The sequence below is a fragment of the Dermacentor andersoni genome, chromosome 10 (assembly GCF_023375885.2).
Source record: "Dermacentor andersoni chromosome 10, qqDerAnde1_hic_scaffold, whole genome shotgun sequence".
NCBI lineage: Eukaryota > Metazoa > Arthropoda > Arachnida > Ixodida > Ixodidae > Dermacentor > Dermacentor andersoni.
In genome coordinates this window covers 115,625,136-115,640,818 of record NC_092823.1, presented here as the reverse complement: position 1 = coordinate 115,640,818, position 15,683 = coordinate 115,625,136, and the positions used below count along the sequence as shown (strand labels likewise).

The following is a 15,683-nucleotide window of genomic DNA, read 5'->3' as shown; positions in this document are numbered from 1 at the left end:
CCACACATGAGCATTATGTAAATATGTTTGTGCGAACAACTTATTTAGGTTGCGTACACAACTATAAATCCATTAGCAATTTCATTCCGTCGACGATTGACTAAAAATGAAAAAGTGGACTTGGCTAAGAAGACTCGGTTGCATATGGTTTTTTGAGTGTGATGAAATGAATAGGTAGCCATAGGGTAGAGTTAGTCGAAGCAAGACTGTGGTTAATGGGAGAATGTTGGGTGAGACCTTTGGCCAGCGGTGGACATTGATTAGGTTGATGATGATGATGATGAATAGAGCAATAAATGGCACTGCACGCAACTGTGCGCAGGCCGCATGGGACGTTCCGGAGTCCAAGCCCCCCGTCGAGTGGCCCAAGGACGGCGAGGTGCAGTTCCGGGAGTATGGGACCCGTTACCGCGAGGGGCTGGACCTTATCATCAAGGACATCACAGTCTCCGTCCACCCCGGCGAGAAGGTACGCTCCTGCCTAGACTTCTTGAATGCACGATCATTTCTCTGGCTACCCCACCCCACTTTAGCCTACCTGATCTGGATAAGATGACTGTGTAAAAGCAACGACGAAAATCTCACCTCTACTGAGAAATCGAACTGGGGCCTGCAGCGTGGAAGACGAGTATGTATGCTCAGCTGCACGCCAACAGTTAAGAAGTGGCACAGAATACGTGTGACAATAGAGTGGATAAGTGCCTGCTGCTGTCATGCTGTTACGATATCGATGTGCGTGTGCGGCTCACACATTAGTGGTTAGCTCTCCAGAGATGCACAGTGCGTTTGGCTGCAAAAGCGACGAAGCCAAATGAACGCACCATCATACGCCACTCAATCAACCCTGATGGAACTTTAGTGAAATTTATGTGCAGTGCAAACGCTTGCATTGTAGATGGCTTGTGCCGGTTTTTTCTCCGAGTTTCTGATTTATCTCTTAAGAGGACACTAAAGAACAACACTAAATTAACATAGACTGATAAAGCATTTTATCAGTCCATATTAGTGTCCATATTAATTTAATGCAGTGTATGGCCTTTGGCTGTGCAATGCAAAAGGTACAGGGCATATTGGAATTTGCACACACAATCTCCTTAAAGGGGTCACAGGATAGAACAGAAAGGGAAATTGTTGAAGCCTTTCATATGTTGAAGTCTGATGACAAATGCATTTGTACACCCTCTTTAGTACTTTAAAATAAGAAAATCGCCTACCTGGAAAGACGTGTGTAAGGTAGCAGTTTATTGACGCAGCGACGCGCCCTTCAAGTATTGTTTTTCTGTCATGTACACTCATGTTTAACAGATGCAGCACATCATTCTTAAGTACGGTTATTGTTTTTCTGGTTTGTCCACTTAGGTTGAACCGATGCAGTGCATCATAATCTTATTCCTTCTTTATTGCATAATTAGAACCATTGTCTTGTTTTATGGGTAGGTGTTTTCATTTTTCTTTTGTTGTGTTCTCTCTTATCCTTGCTGGTTTTTCTATTTAAACTTTCAATTTTTGGTTTTAATTTTTGAGTTGTACTTTTCTTTAATTTGTAGTTTTAGTCCACTTGTCAGCGCGTGCAGATTCTCAGCCAACGTCCAAGCATCTCGCGAGAAATGTGCTGTTCTGTGCTTTCTAGATTCCTTGTTCATCTCTGCCACAGATGCATGCAGTTACGCAAAGGAATGTCGTGATGAGTGTGGTTTTTTGGGGGCCTCGGTGACTCTTTGTATAGTGAAGGTGATACCTGTTTACTGGTCTCGGGACATACACAAATTTCGTATTTCCTGAATAAACCACAGTTGGAAGTTAGCACCAGTCCTGTGTTCTCGTCTCGTCCTCGTTTCTATTGCGCTGCTATTTTTTACTTCTGATCCGTGAACCAACTTGGCCAAAAAAACATTTTAACTAAGTCGAAAATTTACTTTCGTTAACTGTGCTCTAAGAAGTTGATTAGTCAAAAAGAAAATAAAGGCCAAACTTCCATTCCCTAAATTTTGTGCCAGACTCGAGCACCGCTACGTCAGCGTGACGTCACTGATTTCAAAGTATTGTCTCATCTTTGGACCGTCATGGCTGAGTAACTGTTCTTGAAATTTGTTAAGTTGAACCTTTGGCTCCTCTAGAAAACAACATGACCCATCTTTATTGATAAAACCCTAACCAAGCCGGATGAGATGCCGTTAGAATTTTTGATGCCATGCTGAAGTGTTGCAGGTAGTCGAACGTTATATCACCATCTGTTGTTCGTTTTATCACCTTTCCTGGCTTATCAAACCTCCTTTTGCGGCGACAGTGGCTTTAGAACTGTCAAATGATAATTTATTAACATAGCTCAGGTTACAACTTTTTTTTTTGTTTGGGGTCATTTTAATCTCGCTTTCCACATATGCTCACCAGGACCACACACACCTGCTCATTCCTGTGTGCTTATGCCTTTTTCATATTTCACGAGCAATAACCTATAGAGCATCTTCACATATACATGCTGGCACTTGCCCGCAAGTGTGTCAGCTCACTGTTGCCAAACCACTTTTCTCAAAAATTTCCGGGAACTCCAGCACAAATACTCCTGTACGGAGTTCTACACAGACGCATCGAAGTCACACGACGGGGTGTCCTATGCAGCCGTCGGTTCATCCTTCTCGGAATCCGACGTACTGCATCCGGAAACTAGTATCTTTACGGCTGAGGCCTACGCAATATTGTCGACCGTGAAGCATATAAGGAAAACAAAACTAAAAAAATCAGTTATTTTTACGGACTCCCTAAGTGTTGTGAAGGCTTTGATATCGTTCTGTAAGCGCAAAAATCCTGTTTTAATTGAACTCTATTCCGTGTTATGTAAAGCATATGTATCCAACCAGCATGTGATTATATGCTGGGTGCCTGGACATAGGGGCATCGAGGGTAACGTTCTAGCAGACCAGATGGCCACATCAATTTCATTACATACAGTTAATCCTACGGCTTCGGTCCCTGTCACAGACCTGAAGCCTTTTTTAAGAAGGAAACTGCGAAATCACTGGCAACGTAAGTGGGACGCAGAAGTAAATAACAAACTGCACGTGATAAAGCCACAGTTAGGGTCTTGGCCCTCCGTAACAAAATCACGGCGAACAGATGTCCTATTCTGTCGCCTCAGAATAGGACACACATTTGGCACGCATAACTTTTTACTCACTGAAAATGATCCTCCAACCTGCGGTAGATGCGGGGAGAGGCTGACCGTCCTCCACGTCCTCCTGGAGTGTCGGGCAGCCGAATCTGAGAGAAAGAAACATTTTCACTAGCATACCGGCAGCAGATCCCCCTTCATCCTGCAATGTTACTCGGCCCAGAACCGCTATTTGACACCAATGCAGTCCTAAGTTTTCTGAAAGATGTTGTTTTGCATGTTGTTAGCCCCACATGTACGTAGCGTCTCCTCTCTTCGGAGGATGGCGCTGTGATAGTTCTTTTGTATAGCACGTGCCTCTAGGCCCTTGTGTTTCAAGGGCTCCGGTAAGGCAACAGTGCTCCAGGTATCTTTATTATCACATATATTTTCTATTCTGTGTCATTCTTCTACGATGAATTTTATTGTTCATAGTATACGTCATTAGTCATCGCCATAATTTTATAGCAAGTAGATTTTACGCACTTTACAGTGACTATTTTTAGGCCACTTTACAGCTAAATCACATCTTCCATAATACATCGTCAACTTTACCACTTGTCATGGCGCTCTTTGTCCAAACCTGGCCCTTGCGCCACAAAACACTACACATCATCATCAAAAATGTCCAGCAGTGGTCTCAAGTGTTTCTGCTTGGAAATATATTGAATTGGGCATATGTTTGCGAACCTGAACTTATCTGTAAGCTGAAGTTGCTATCGCGAAAAACTTGGGTATCCTGACACACCATAATCGCCAACCTAGCAACTGCACTATACCACTCTGTCCTGTGCTACCACGGCAAACCCTGCCTACCGACGAGACACTCGGGCAGCCGCATTCTCTGATTGGCTTCTGCCACATGGCTTTGGGTGCATCCCCATATATGACTGGTATAGACGTCTGCAGAACTTGTCCTGCTGAGTGCCCGAGCTGCCTCGTGCTGTCGTTTCTATGTCTCGTTTCTACCCGTTTCTATGTCCAGTTTCTACCCGTTTCTATGTTCCGTTCCTACCCGTTTCTATGTCCCGTTTCTAAGTCCTGATGCATGTGAGTGTAGACTGCTGCATTTACAGCTGAGTACGTAATGTTTTGATGTATCAGAGCTACGTCGACGTGATGTAGTCCTGAGTAGCACACAATCACGATCGAAACCAAGCTAGTCTTTCGTGTCACCGTGCGGACCAAACTGTAAAACCATTTAGGATGTTTCGCACACGTGGAGGTCTCATAGTTGGTGTATGTGGACCTGCTGCATTGTCTAGAAGGACGATACAGTAGACTTTCGTTTATTCAACTCCTGTTTAATTATATTTCTCGGTTTATTCGACTTCGACCGAAAGCAGATCAAACAGCAGTGTGTCTTGATGTTTTTCTGCATCTTGTTTAATTGAACCCGCTGTATTATTCTATCACTTTCGTTAGCCCCGTCAGGGTCAAATTAGCGGAAGTTGGTTGTATTAGTATTTTAGCCTTTCAGGTTGATTCATTGTCTTTAGTGCAAGCTGTACCAGTGTCTCCTGTCTCATCCACACCCTTTACTCCAGGTTGGCATTGTGGGCCGGACCGGCGCAGGCAAGAGCTCACTGATGCTGTCCCTCTTCCGCATTATTGAGCCTGCCCAGGGCACCATCCTGATTGATGGCGTCGACGTCACCAAGATTGGCCTGCACGACCTCCGCTCAAAGCTGACCATCATACCGCAGGCAAGGCCCCTCTCTCTCACTCTCTCAAGGGGTGGACGTTCAATGAGTGGTGTTGCTTCCATTTGTCCACGAGTCCTTAAGCGTGATGTCTGCTTACAAGCCATTGCATTTACTTCTTGGACATGTATGCAGGCCTGGCACAGCCATGTTGACCTTTCGACGAACCATTTTTGATGAGCCTTGATCGTCTGTGCCATGCCATCTCCAAAACGCCTTACACAAGCCGAGCTTATCTAGACTCACTAGTTTGCCACTTGAAGTAGACCATCTATGCCAAGCTGTCTCCAAAATATTTTACACATGCCCAGCTTATCCAGGCTTGCCAATTTGCCACTAAGTACAGTGAAACAACGAACTTCAGGGAACCGCTGCAAATTGTTCGTTGTACCGACAGGTCATTATAGTGAATGCCTCAAAATTCCTCCTGTCAACCCACCAGTTCATCAGTTGTCACTGTGCGAGATATCCATGAAATCACCACTGTTGGATTTTGGGTAGCTCTGTTGCTATGTTCCATAGGTTCCTCTGCCGCGCACCACCAAAGCACCATGTAGTAAGAGTAGTGCACGCAAAACTGGCGCTGATGCCGAGAAAACCACCGACAAAATTTCGAATGACAAGCATTGACACAGTCCAGAAAGTGAGACCATGTGGCAACCCCGTGGGCACGCAGGTTACATTTTTCCACACGTGTAGCTGGTATGGCTGAAGAAAGAAGCATGTAAGAAAGAAGAGCCGTGCACAGAAAGAAGGCCGAAAGAAGGAAAGTCTCCTTCTGCATTTTTCTTCTCCGGCGCAGATTCAGGTTTTCCAAACTCACGTGCTGCAGCATCTGCTTTCTGCACCTTGTCGTCCGCTAGCCTACTGTTCTGGCTGCTGTGACAGAAATCTGAGAACCCCCAGATTTCGGGATATTAACTTGTAGTATTGAGGCATTGTTAGCATGACACGGAAACTGAATAACTATTGTTATTCTGAAAAGTGAGGTATTAATCTTTAGTTCGCAATACTGAAATATTTTTACATTGAAACTGTAACCATCAGCAAGGGCTTTCCAAAAAGTTCTTTAATGTGGTGTTCGTAGTAACAAGGTTTTACTGTACGCATGTGTAAATAGTTGCTAATTTTGTACAAACAATCAAACATATTTATATTTGATTCAGTGCTCAAGTCGAATAGTTAATATTCAAACTCCACTCGCACGTTTCAATATGAAATAGTTATGGAATAGTTTTTGAATACTTAAGCACCGACCCGCGAGCACTCGCAAAAGAAAAAGCTACAACAGCACCTGGATCTAATGCTCAACCAAAGCTTTTACAGTCAACGTCCAGTTTTTCTGGCTCTCTAGGAGCCGTGAGAATGTAAAAAAAATTGTGCAGTTAGAAAAATAAGATTTCACGCAGGAACACCTGAGTGAGTTGTCTAAATATGCGTAAGCGTTGTGCCACTTGCTGATCTAGACGCAGCCTGGTGTCATTATCAGTATTGTGAAACTTGATCTGGCCAGTACAAACGACAGCGCTGCGGCGACACGAACTGGTGCAGACCGCGGCACAAGGAGCATTGGTGACATTCCGATCCTTATAAGCTCTTATTGCTCTTTAGCGCCTTATCCATCCGCATCGAGCCATTATGAACTGTGACCAGAAGCACTCGGGCAGCGGCTTCGTATGGCACCGCTGCGCAGACCGTACCTTGAAAGCGATCTGTAATGCCGACAAAGAGTGCCGACTGCTCATAGCTTCGTGGGCTGTATTCTCGCTGCTTAGTGTTGAAGAGAGTCGCGTGGGCCCTTACCTTGAATGTGATCTGCGAAAGTGAACTCCGTGAGCACTCCATGAGTGCCGCTCTGTTGGCGTTAAAGTGAAAACAGCGTGAGGGCACTTTCTTGAAAGCAGTCATCTTGCAGGACAGACGGACGGCTTTCTCATTGGGTAAAGTGCTTACACATTTAAAGTGAGCATGCCTTTTACTGCCTCCAAGGGCTCGAATCACCACAGGCTTGTCCAGAACAGCTCTCAAGGCCTGAAGGCCGGCCCGTACACTTACTAGGCATATCGGTGATCGTACTGTGATAGGAGCTGGTAGGTGCACACATGTATAAATAAGTAATACATACCGTGTCGCGTGACAGTGCCCCCCCTCCTTTATTTTTGGTATGCTTCACTGCGTAGCACCGCTGTATTGCGGCGAAGCTGACCTTCTGGAACTGGCTCAATGCATGCTCGATGTCGTACTTTCTGCGCTTCAAAACCACCGGCAAGAATGACAGAGGCAGACACCAGCTAATTCCTTCAATGAAAAATGCCGCGCTGAACAGCAGGAAGCTTGTTACGAACGTCGAAGCAGCTAGGCCTGGCATTTCCGAGGTTACTACAGCAGCAAGTGGATCAGCTTGCAAGAGCACACTACTGATCGGCGTGTGAGATAATCAGAATGGCTACGATTATTGCCATTTCAGGCCTGCAGTCATGGCAAGAAGTCCAGAAAATCGGATAGAGAAGGCTTCCAGCATCTGAAATTTCATATGTCCTTATACATTGGCTCTATGGAGTATGTGAGGTGCCATAAAGGCATCCGAAAGATCGGTCCATTGCCTCTGTACTATTGTGCCTCCTCACAACGCACCATGCCGACCAAGGTCATGTCACATAAATGTTGGGGAATGCAACCCGACCCCAACCATGGTTTTCAAATCCACGCACTGTAAGGGCTTCTTCCAAGTGATAGACACCGATCATGAAAGCTGTGCTTATGCTGGCGGCATGCTCTGGAAGCGTCATGCATCATGTCAGAAAGACGCAATGCCCGCCATGTTTTGTACACTGCCTACAGTCGAACACCTCTACAACGGAGTGCCCTGTATAACGAAGGAATGATCATGTCCAAGTTCTGTTATGAGCTGTGCCATGCGCGACCCTTTATAATGAAGTGAGCTGTATAACAAATTATTCTGGAGGTCCCAAGCGCTTCGTTATCACGACGTTCGACTGTACTTGGCCCATGAACAGGGGGCAGCCTCATATCAGTACCTTACCCTGCACAGCACAGACGTCACCTTGCAAAAGAGCAGCGTTTCTTGCACTTGATGAGCCGCACGCTGCGCTCTCCACTTGTTCATTCGTCCACTCTGTCGCTCACACAAAGGGGTGTGCAAATACTCGAATATCACCGAATCAAATAGTGAATGTTGAAATAATTTCGTTCATAAATCGAATATCTGATATTCGATTTTCCAAATATTCAATATACCTGAGTAGAGACCCGTGCAATGCTACATCTCACTTGCACCCTCTAGCCGCCGCCCCCCCCCCCCCCCCCCCCCCCCTGTCGGTGCAAAATGAGCGTCGAGCGTGCCGCAGAGAGGCCGGCCCAGCTGACGCAGCAGCGGACATTGTTACTGCAAGTGCTCCCCTATGTTGGTGTTCCTCGACGGTGATTTTGCTTTGTGCAGTTGTTTCTGTCTGTGCACTTTGCTTAACCTCATCATGTCGTAAAATGTTGTACAGAATGAAATTCTGAATGCAGTGCATTTTCGTCAGATGTCCTTTTCACTGCCACCATTCCGTTGCTGCAGGACCCGATTTTGTTCTCCGGCACCGTGCGCACCAACCTGGACCCATTCAAGTCCAAGAGCGATGAGGAGATCTGGGCAGCCCTGGAACTCTCGCACCTGAAGACGTTCATCTCGGGCCTCGACCGCGGCCTTGAGCATGAAGTTCAGGAGGGTGGCGAGAACCTCAGGTCAGTTCATGCTCTGTTCTTTCAGCTTTCCTGCCATTGTACTCGTTTTAGAGAATGATTCTTTTTGGATCATGTAAACCTTGCATCACCTAGTAGACCCATAGGAGAGAGGGCCGAATTACCATATTCACTCACTTTTAACATGAAGCATGTTTTTTATGGGTTCAAGGGAAGAAAGTAACTTGCATTGGAATATCGTGCATACCCAATTTTACAACGAGGAAAAAAAAGTTGTATGCTTCCGATTGTCAGTCGGATAAAGATGAAACCTGCAGAATTTAGCTTCCCCGTATATGAATTAACATTTGATGCCGATCCCCACTGTCAGACAACTGTCTCTGTCTACAAAGCATGTGTCAACCTCCATGCGATCCATTGCATTTAATATTCATCATTTCTTGTACAGTTGAACTCTTAAATGTGATTGTGACCCACACCTCGACTTCGCCAACATGTGACGTGGCTGTTGCCACTAACTTAGCATGTAAAGCAGCGCATTATCACCACCAATCTACGTGAGAACTAGTTCTGTTGTCGGTATGTGAGCACAGTGACAATAGCACTAGCTCTGACGGTGGGCCATTGCCAATGCCTCGAAAGCAATTTCAGTTTTTGGATCAGATTGTAATGCTCTGGCAGTTATGAAACCATTTTCTTTGGAAAGAGGTGCGCGTTGGGAGCCCAGCAAGTGTATCTCCGGCGGTTGTTCCACATGCTTAATTTGGTTTTCTAGCTTTGCCTTCACAGCCAGAAAAAAAGTCTGCAAATGCGATACTGGCACACTGACATCCACTCAAGCTTTCTCATGATGATGTGTGGTGTTTTATGGCGCAAGGGCCAGGTATGGCCAAAGAGCGCCATGACAAAGGTAATGTTAACGGTGCATTGTGAATGATGTAGACAATGAATTAGACAATGAATTTCTCATGCTATATGTGACATGGCTGTAAAAAGGCCTAAAATCGGTCGCTGTGGATGGCGTAAAACATATAGTTGCTAAAATAATGACACTGACTAAGTAGTGCTGTGGGCTATGGTAATGGGGTTTCGTTAAAAGCATGATGCAATAAAACATAACATTGACACTTTAGCTTTAAGAAAGCCTTTGAGTACAGGGCTGTTATACGTGAGCTTATGAAGCTTTCTTGAAATGCGCAGTGTGGGCCAGCGTCAGCTGTTGTGTCTGGCACGGGCCCTGCTGCGAAAGTCCAAGGTGCTCGTGCTGGACGAGGCGACAGCTGCCGTGGACATGGAGACAGACGAGCTCATCCAGCAGACAATCCGGCGGGAGTTTGCCGGCTCCACAATCCTCACCATCGCCCACCGGCTCAACACCATCCTGGACTACGACAGGTTGGTGTAGTGCTGGCGTTGTCCCCTCTAGGTTCCTCGGTGTACTCTTAGTGATAAAGTTTTAATGCAGTTAGCATTCTTTGGGAGCTTCACGCAGTTTGCGGTGTATGTCTGTTTGTCTGCACTCAACTACTTTCCCGTCAAGTTTGCTCGCTGGGTAGTCCATGCTCTAATCGGTAGAGCACGGGCTGCTGTGCTGCGAAAAACAGGCTCGAAACCAACCATCCGACCAATTTGGGTCGCTAGATATGCAACACTTGGCATCCAGGTGCGCGTTAGATTTTTGCTTTGTTTAGGAGCTTTAACGTAATTTCTACATTAGTTTTCCACTTTGGATCACCAAATGAATCAGCGGTAAATTTTGGCATTTTTTTATCATCTTGTTCAATTCGACACGCCAGATAATTTGATCAATATTCTCAGTCCCGTCAGGGTTGAATTATACAGAATTCTACATTAAAGCTGTGAAAATGATAAAGGCGACTTCGATAGAGGTCACCACTAGGGGCGTGTGAATGTTCAAAAATTTTGAATATTATATTTTTAATTCGTATTCGATTTGAAAACTAGGTATATGGAATTTTTTGAATATTCTACTGGACACGAATATTCAAACCAAATCGAATTGTTGCTGGCTGTGCGAGAGCAAACAAGGTTCTTAGCGTTAGGTTTGTGAACAGCGAGGGTGCACTTTTTTGCAGGTTCCACACCCAATCCTGAGCTTATTGCTTGACAGCAAATGCGATGAATGATAGCTAGTATAGGATCAAGTGCCTCTGAGTTTGCAGGAAATTGACACGGTATAATAGGGCACAGGTTTGCAAGAACAGAGAACTAACAGAAATTATTCAACTTTCCAAAGCTAACACGAGTCAGTACAGTGTTTCAGTATAACAGCTTACTAGTTCAAACTTTTTACCAATGACAATGTAATTGCAGTGTCACAACATTTAAAAATAAAACAACTTGCTAATAAGTGCACGTGTATGTCATTATTTCATATTTGAGGCTAAGTATCATGTTCAATTCGTGTTCGAAAATTTTGACATTCGCACACCCCTAGTCAGTACACATTGCATCAAAAGCTGTTTTCGAAGGGCTGGATTTCCGTGTGGGTCATGAAAGTCTGGAACTGCGGAGCCCTGAAGCGATGACGACCGTCTTGCAGCCTTATGGCAGGGCATCATTGAAATGAATATTGTGTGGGCCTTTCTTGTTTCACATGTCTGGCAGAAAGTTTTGTCTCATATGTATGGTCAGCTACGTTCTCTTGCAATAAATTTCTATATGTGCATTTTAGAGCTCCAGTTTGTCGTTTTCACCCTCAAAACTGCCGATCAGTTACACCGATCACCAATTGATGCGCAGGATCCTGGTGCTGGAGCAAGGGAGGGTGGCCGAGTTTGACACGCCGGCCAGCCTGCTGGCCGCCGAGAATTCCATCTTTCACGGCATGGCCAAGGACGCAGGCCTCGCCTGATTGACGATGCACAATTAGCCTATGTTATTATTATCGTTAATATTATTATGCACATTGTTCACCACCGCCATCCTTCTAGGCCCCTACCTTTTCCTTCCGCTCTCACCACACTCCCATTTCCCTGTCCGCCATCTCACCAGGCATAGGTGGGCACGTCAAGCATGCCTTAGATTGCAGCGGCTGCCCTGTCAGGACACTGTGCAGATTTCAAATTTATCTTGTGTTCTTTTTCATTTTATTTCGAGTTCCTCTTAGCCCCTGTGCATTGCGTTGCTATGGAGAAGCTCATTTCCCACGCCGTCAGTGAGCTTACGAGCTTTTGTTTCAGGATTGCTCGGCGTGACATCTTTTGTTCACCTTTCCTTAACCCGTGCTCCTTTTAGCTAGGTTGTGGGTTTGCTGAAGTGGCAAAAGGCAGGGTTTCTTTCATTTCACATGTCAAAACCCACACATAGACTTATGTTGTGTCCTGGAGGCGTTGTGGCTCGCAGAAGAGCTGAAGTCCATTGTGAATGTCTTCTGGTGGGTTGGGTTAGCATTGTAGGAATCTCGGAGGAGAGCAAAGGAATGTGAACACATTTTTATATCAATACTTGGCTATTGAATAAAAGCCACGGATCCATATCGTGCCGAGAAGCTGCAAAGGGTCACTTCTTGAAGTCCGTTCGAAATGTGTGTTAGGTAGATGAAGTAGGTTTCTTAGGAATCTCGAAGAAGAGTACATTTCAAAGGCTTTTGTAACCAACATTTTGTCACAGAATAAAAACAATTTAGTCATAAGAAAGAAGGGGCCTGTGACGTTGGCATGTGCCGATCCTGAAAATGAGAAGGGGTCTTCATTGCCAACTTTCTTAGGGACTGTGCTACTTGTTGTAAAAATGCTTGCAGTAGTCCTCATACTTTTTTTTTATGTTTAAAGTTTAAATTTGCAATGGCGAACCGTAGTCAAGCTTCCTGTCAAGAAATGAACAGGCTTCAAGGGCCAACATTTGACACAAGTGCCTGAGGCTTTGTGCAACTTCTCTTTGATTCCTTGTCAGTACATGCTCATGGACAGAATGATGAATGTATGTGCAAAGCGTCTACAAGATCAAGGTACTTCAACTTAAGTTACTGTTGTAGTGCAGACTGTAAGCTGTGCTTTAGACAGCTGGGTTAAACTGACCCGATTTTCTAAATGGCAATCCATGAGGCTTCGCTCAGTTTCCAAAGAGTGCAAGGCATTGCTTATGAGAACCATCTATTATTGTGGTAGTAAAAACTTGAAAAAAGAAAACATTGAACTGATCAATCATTAGTGATCTGCTGGTTACTTCAGCAATCCCCAAATCTTAGTCATAGTTGTTCTAACCTCATCTGTATTTGGCGCTGGTTATCTACAAGGCTTGGCTCAGTTATCCAGTCAATTGGAAGTGTTGCTCACTAGCACCATCTATTATAGTTGGCGTGAACTATGCAGGAAAGTTTCAGCATCTAAAGCTACACTCTGATGAGCTGTAGGATTTAGTTGTTGCTGCATAACAGCACCTCATATTGTTAGCGCCACGCATCTATAGCCAACTTGCACTGACTGATGATTTTTAATATATTTTACAAGCAGTTAGGACTACCATATTGAGTGAACCTATGAAGCATCTGGGATCTTGTGCCATTTGTCCTTATATGCTGCACTCCGGAAATACTGGGCCATTTTTTAATGCCATTGCCATGATGCGATAAGATGCAGCACTGTTATTGTAGTCATTTTTGGAGCCGGCTATAGCTGCTTGTTCAGGCTCGGTTTGGGCATTGACTTAACATTGTGCATCACAAGGACTTCATAAAAGCGGAATGTGAAAAACCTTACTGGTACCTTTGCCTTGAAGTTGTGTTATTGGTCATAATGAGGATTCGAAAATATGTTGCGTTTCTGCCTTTATTTGCACTAAATGTTCCATTACTCTAATTTATAGTGTCACATTTGTTGGGGCTGTAACAATGACTGCCACTCATCATAGTGTTTCTTGCATCAGTGTTTTCATGTTTTTTCCCCCCTCGTAATGTGCTACCACGTGCGAACAAAAGTCGCGGATTTGTTTGATTGCTCCCGCATTTTTCATTCGTTATACTATGTCATCGTACTATTCACTTTACGCAGCTGTCTATGTGTTCAGCACTGTCTATATTTGAATAGACCATAAGTGTTTCATTGTGTACCTTTGCTAATCGGCATGGTGTGTTTACACATCTCGTGTAATTTTTCGTAGAATTTCTGCAGCTTCAGCCTTAAAATATTTAGAAGGGGGCCTTTTGAGAAATGCATATAATAGTGTTCTTTAGACTCGTTATGCTTTTTTTGTGTATCTCCCTATTGTTGTCCAATCTTGGGAAAATGCCATGCATTACTGCTCATAGTGGCCTGATTCTGTAACCTGATCTGGCCTTGGCAGTGTTAATCTGTAACGATTGGCCCAGCCCTCCAATCAACACAAATTGTTGCTCACCAGTGCCACCTGTTGTAGTTAGTGTGAACTAAGGCAGGAATCTTTCATCTCTTGATGTGAAAGACCTGCGTGCTTGCTAATTTTACTTCAGTGTAGGGCCACTGATGGCGTCATATCGGCTGCAAAGGAGAATGTTGAAGCTGCATTGGCTTGGAATACTAATGCATTGTCCCCTCAAACAATGGACAACACTGCATATTGTTTCTTAATGTGGCTCGAGATATTACCAGTTTTTCGCCAGTAATTTGAAAACTTTTGGGCATTGAAACCTCGGCAAGCGTTTCATAATTGTGCGACTCTATTTGCACGATTTAAAAATGCAGAGAAAAAGAAATTACGAAAGCTTAGGTTTGTGTCAACACACTGCTTTGGTATTAATGTTGAAAATTTGCACACAACTGTACAAGATTTTGCATTGCTTTTGTAAACTGGTACGTAGTGAATATGATGATGCCTTGGTCAGCCTCTTGTCAATCCTTCAGTCCATATACAGTAATAATCAGAAGCAATGTGGTGGAGAGATTTCATGAGCGATTTCTGGCTGTTAACCCTTTCAGTACTGACGAGAAATTTGAGACTTGAGAAGAAACTAGCTGCACATCCTTTATGGAGGATGACATTTGTTGGACCTTAGGCACCTTTAGCACTAAGAAAAAGAGGGGGGGGGGGGGGAATACAAGGCCATTCGGATGCTGTCAAAATGCGTTCTCGCACTTCCTGGTGAATATCTCAGCAAGCAATACAACATCCACAGACGTACAGTATGTAAGATCTGCAGATGAATTAGATGAAAAACTGAGTTGACAACTTTCACTTCTGTCACCTGTGTATTTCAATATAAAGGATTCAAGGCAGGCGTCAAGTCAGTACGGAAAGGGTTAACGAGTAAACTGTAATTGTGTTCGTCGCATGACTTGCAAGTGTGGCAATACAACAATGCGCATCGACTCTGTATTCGTACATTTTTGAAGTGGCTAAGTGGCATGCGGGGACTTATTACCTTCCAGCCACGAGTATAGTATTTAATTGCCGCCAAAGGACTGTTTTCCAGGCAGCACAGGGCATTGTGAATTGAATCTTTGTCTTTTGCAATCGCTCTGATATATGTATAAATATATATAAATATTTAATAAGCATTTTTCAGAAGTACGCATGCTAGAAAAAAAAAGAAAAAGGGCTGCTTGTGACAGAGCCAGTGTGATACCTCTTTCGCGTACTTTGTACCATAGTTTTTTAGGACATTTGTACTTTATTGCATACGGGTTGCAGACCAGTGTTTTGCTGCTCGCTGCTGCTGCATGCACCATGTGGGCTGGTGGAAACACAAATGTCCAGTTTTTTTGTGTGTTTTTTATGACATTTGAAATAAAATGACATTTTCATGAAAGTTGGCAGCAGTGTCATGCTTGTGTTCAGACCATTTCGAGGTGCTAGCAATCTTAGCCCCCATGTCACCTCATCATCATCATCAGCCTGGTTACGCCCACTTCAGGGCAAAGGCCTCTCCCATACTTCTCCAACAACCCCGGTCATGTACTAATTGTGGCCATGCCTTCCCTGCAAACTTCTTAATCTCATCCGCCCACCTAACTTTCTGCCGCCCCCTGCTACGCTTCCCTTCCCTTGGGATCCAGTCCATAACCCTTAATGACCATCGGTTATCTTCCCTCCTCATTACATGTCCTGCCCATGCCCATTTCTTTTTCTTGATTTCAACTAAGATGTCATTAACTCGCGTTTGTTCCCTCACCCAATCTGCTCTTTTC

The 15,683-nt window shown here is 44.5% G+C and overlaps 1 protein-coding gene across 1 annotated transcript in view; it reads left to right on the top strand.

Moving 5' to 3' along the window:
* MRP (Multidrug-Resistance like Protein 1) overlaps positions 1 to 15,304 on the top strand; it is a 79,500-nt gene extending 64,196 nt beyond the window's left edge. The window contains exons 24-28 of the mRNA XM_050192259.3: positions 323 to 469; positions 4,696 to 4,854; positions 8,435 to 8,601; positions 9,760 to 9,954; positions 11,323 to 15,304. Coding sequence (XP_050048216.1) covers positions 323 to 469; positions 4,696 to 4,854; positions 8,435 to 8,601; positions 9,760 to 9,954; positions 11,323 to 11,434 — 780 coding nt within the window. The 3' untranslated portion in view covers positions 11,435 to 15,304. The remainder of the gene's footprint in view (positions 1 to 322; positions 470 to 4,695; positions 4,855 to 8,434; positions 8,602 to 9,759; positions 9,955 to 11,322) is intronic.
* Positions 15,305 to 15,683: the final 379 nt, after the last annotated feature.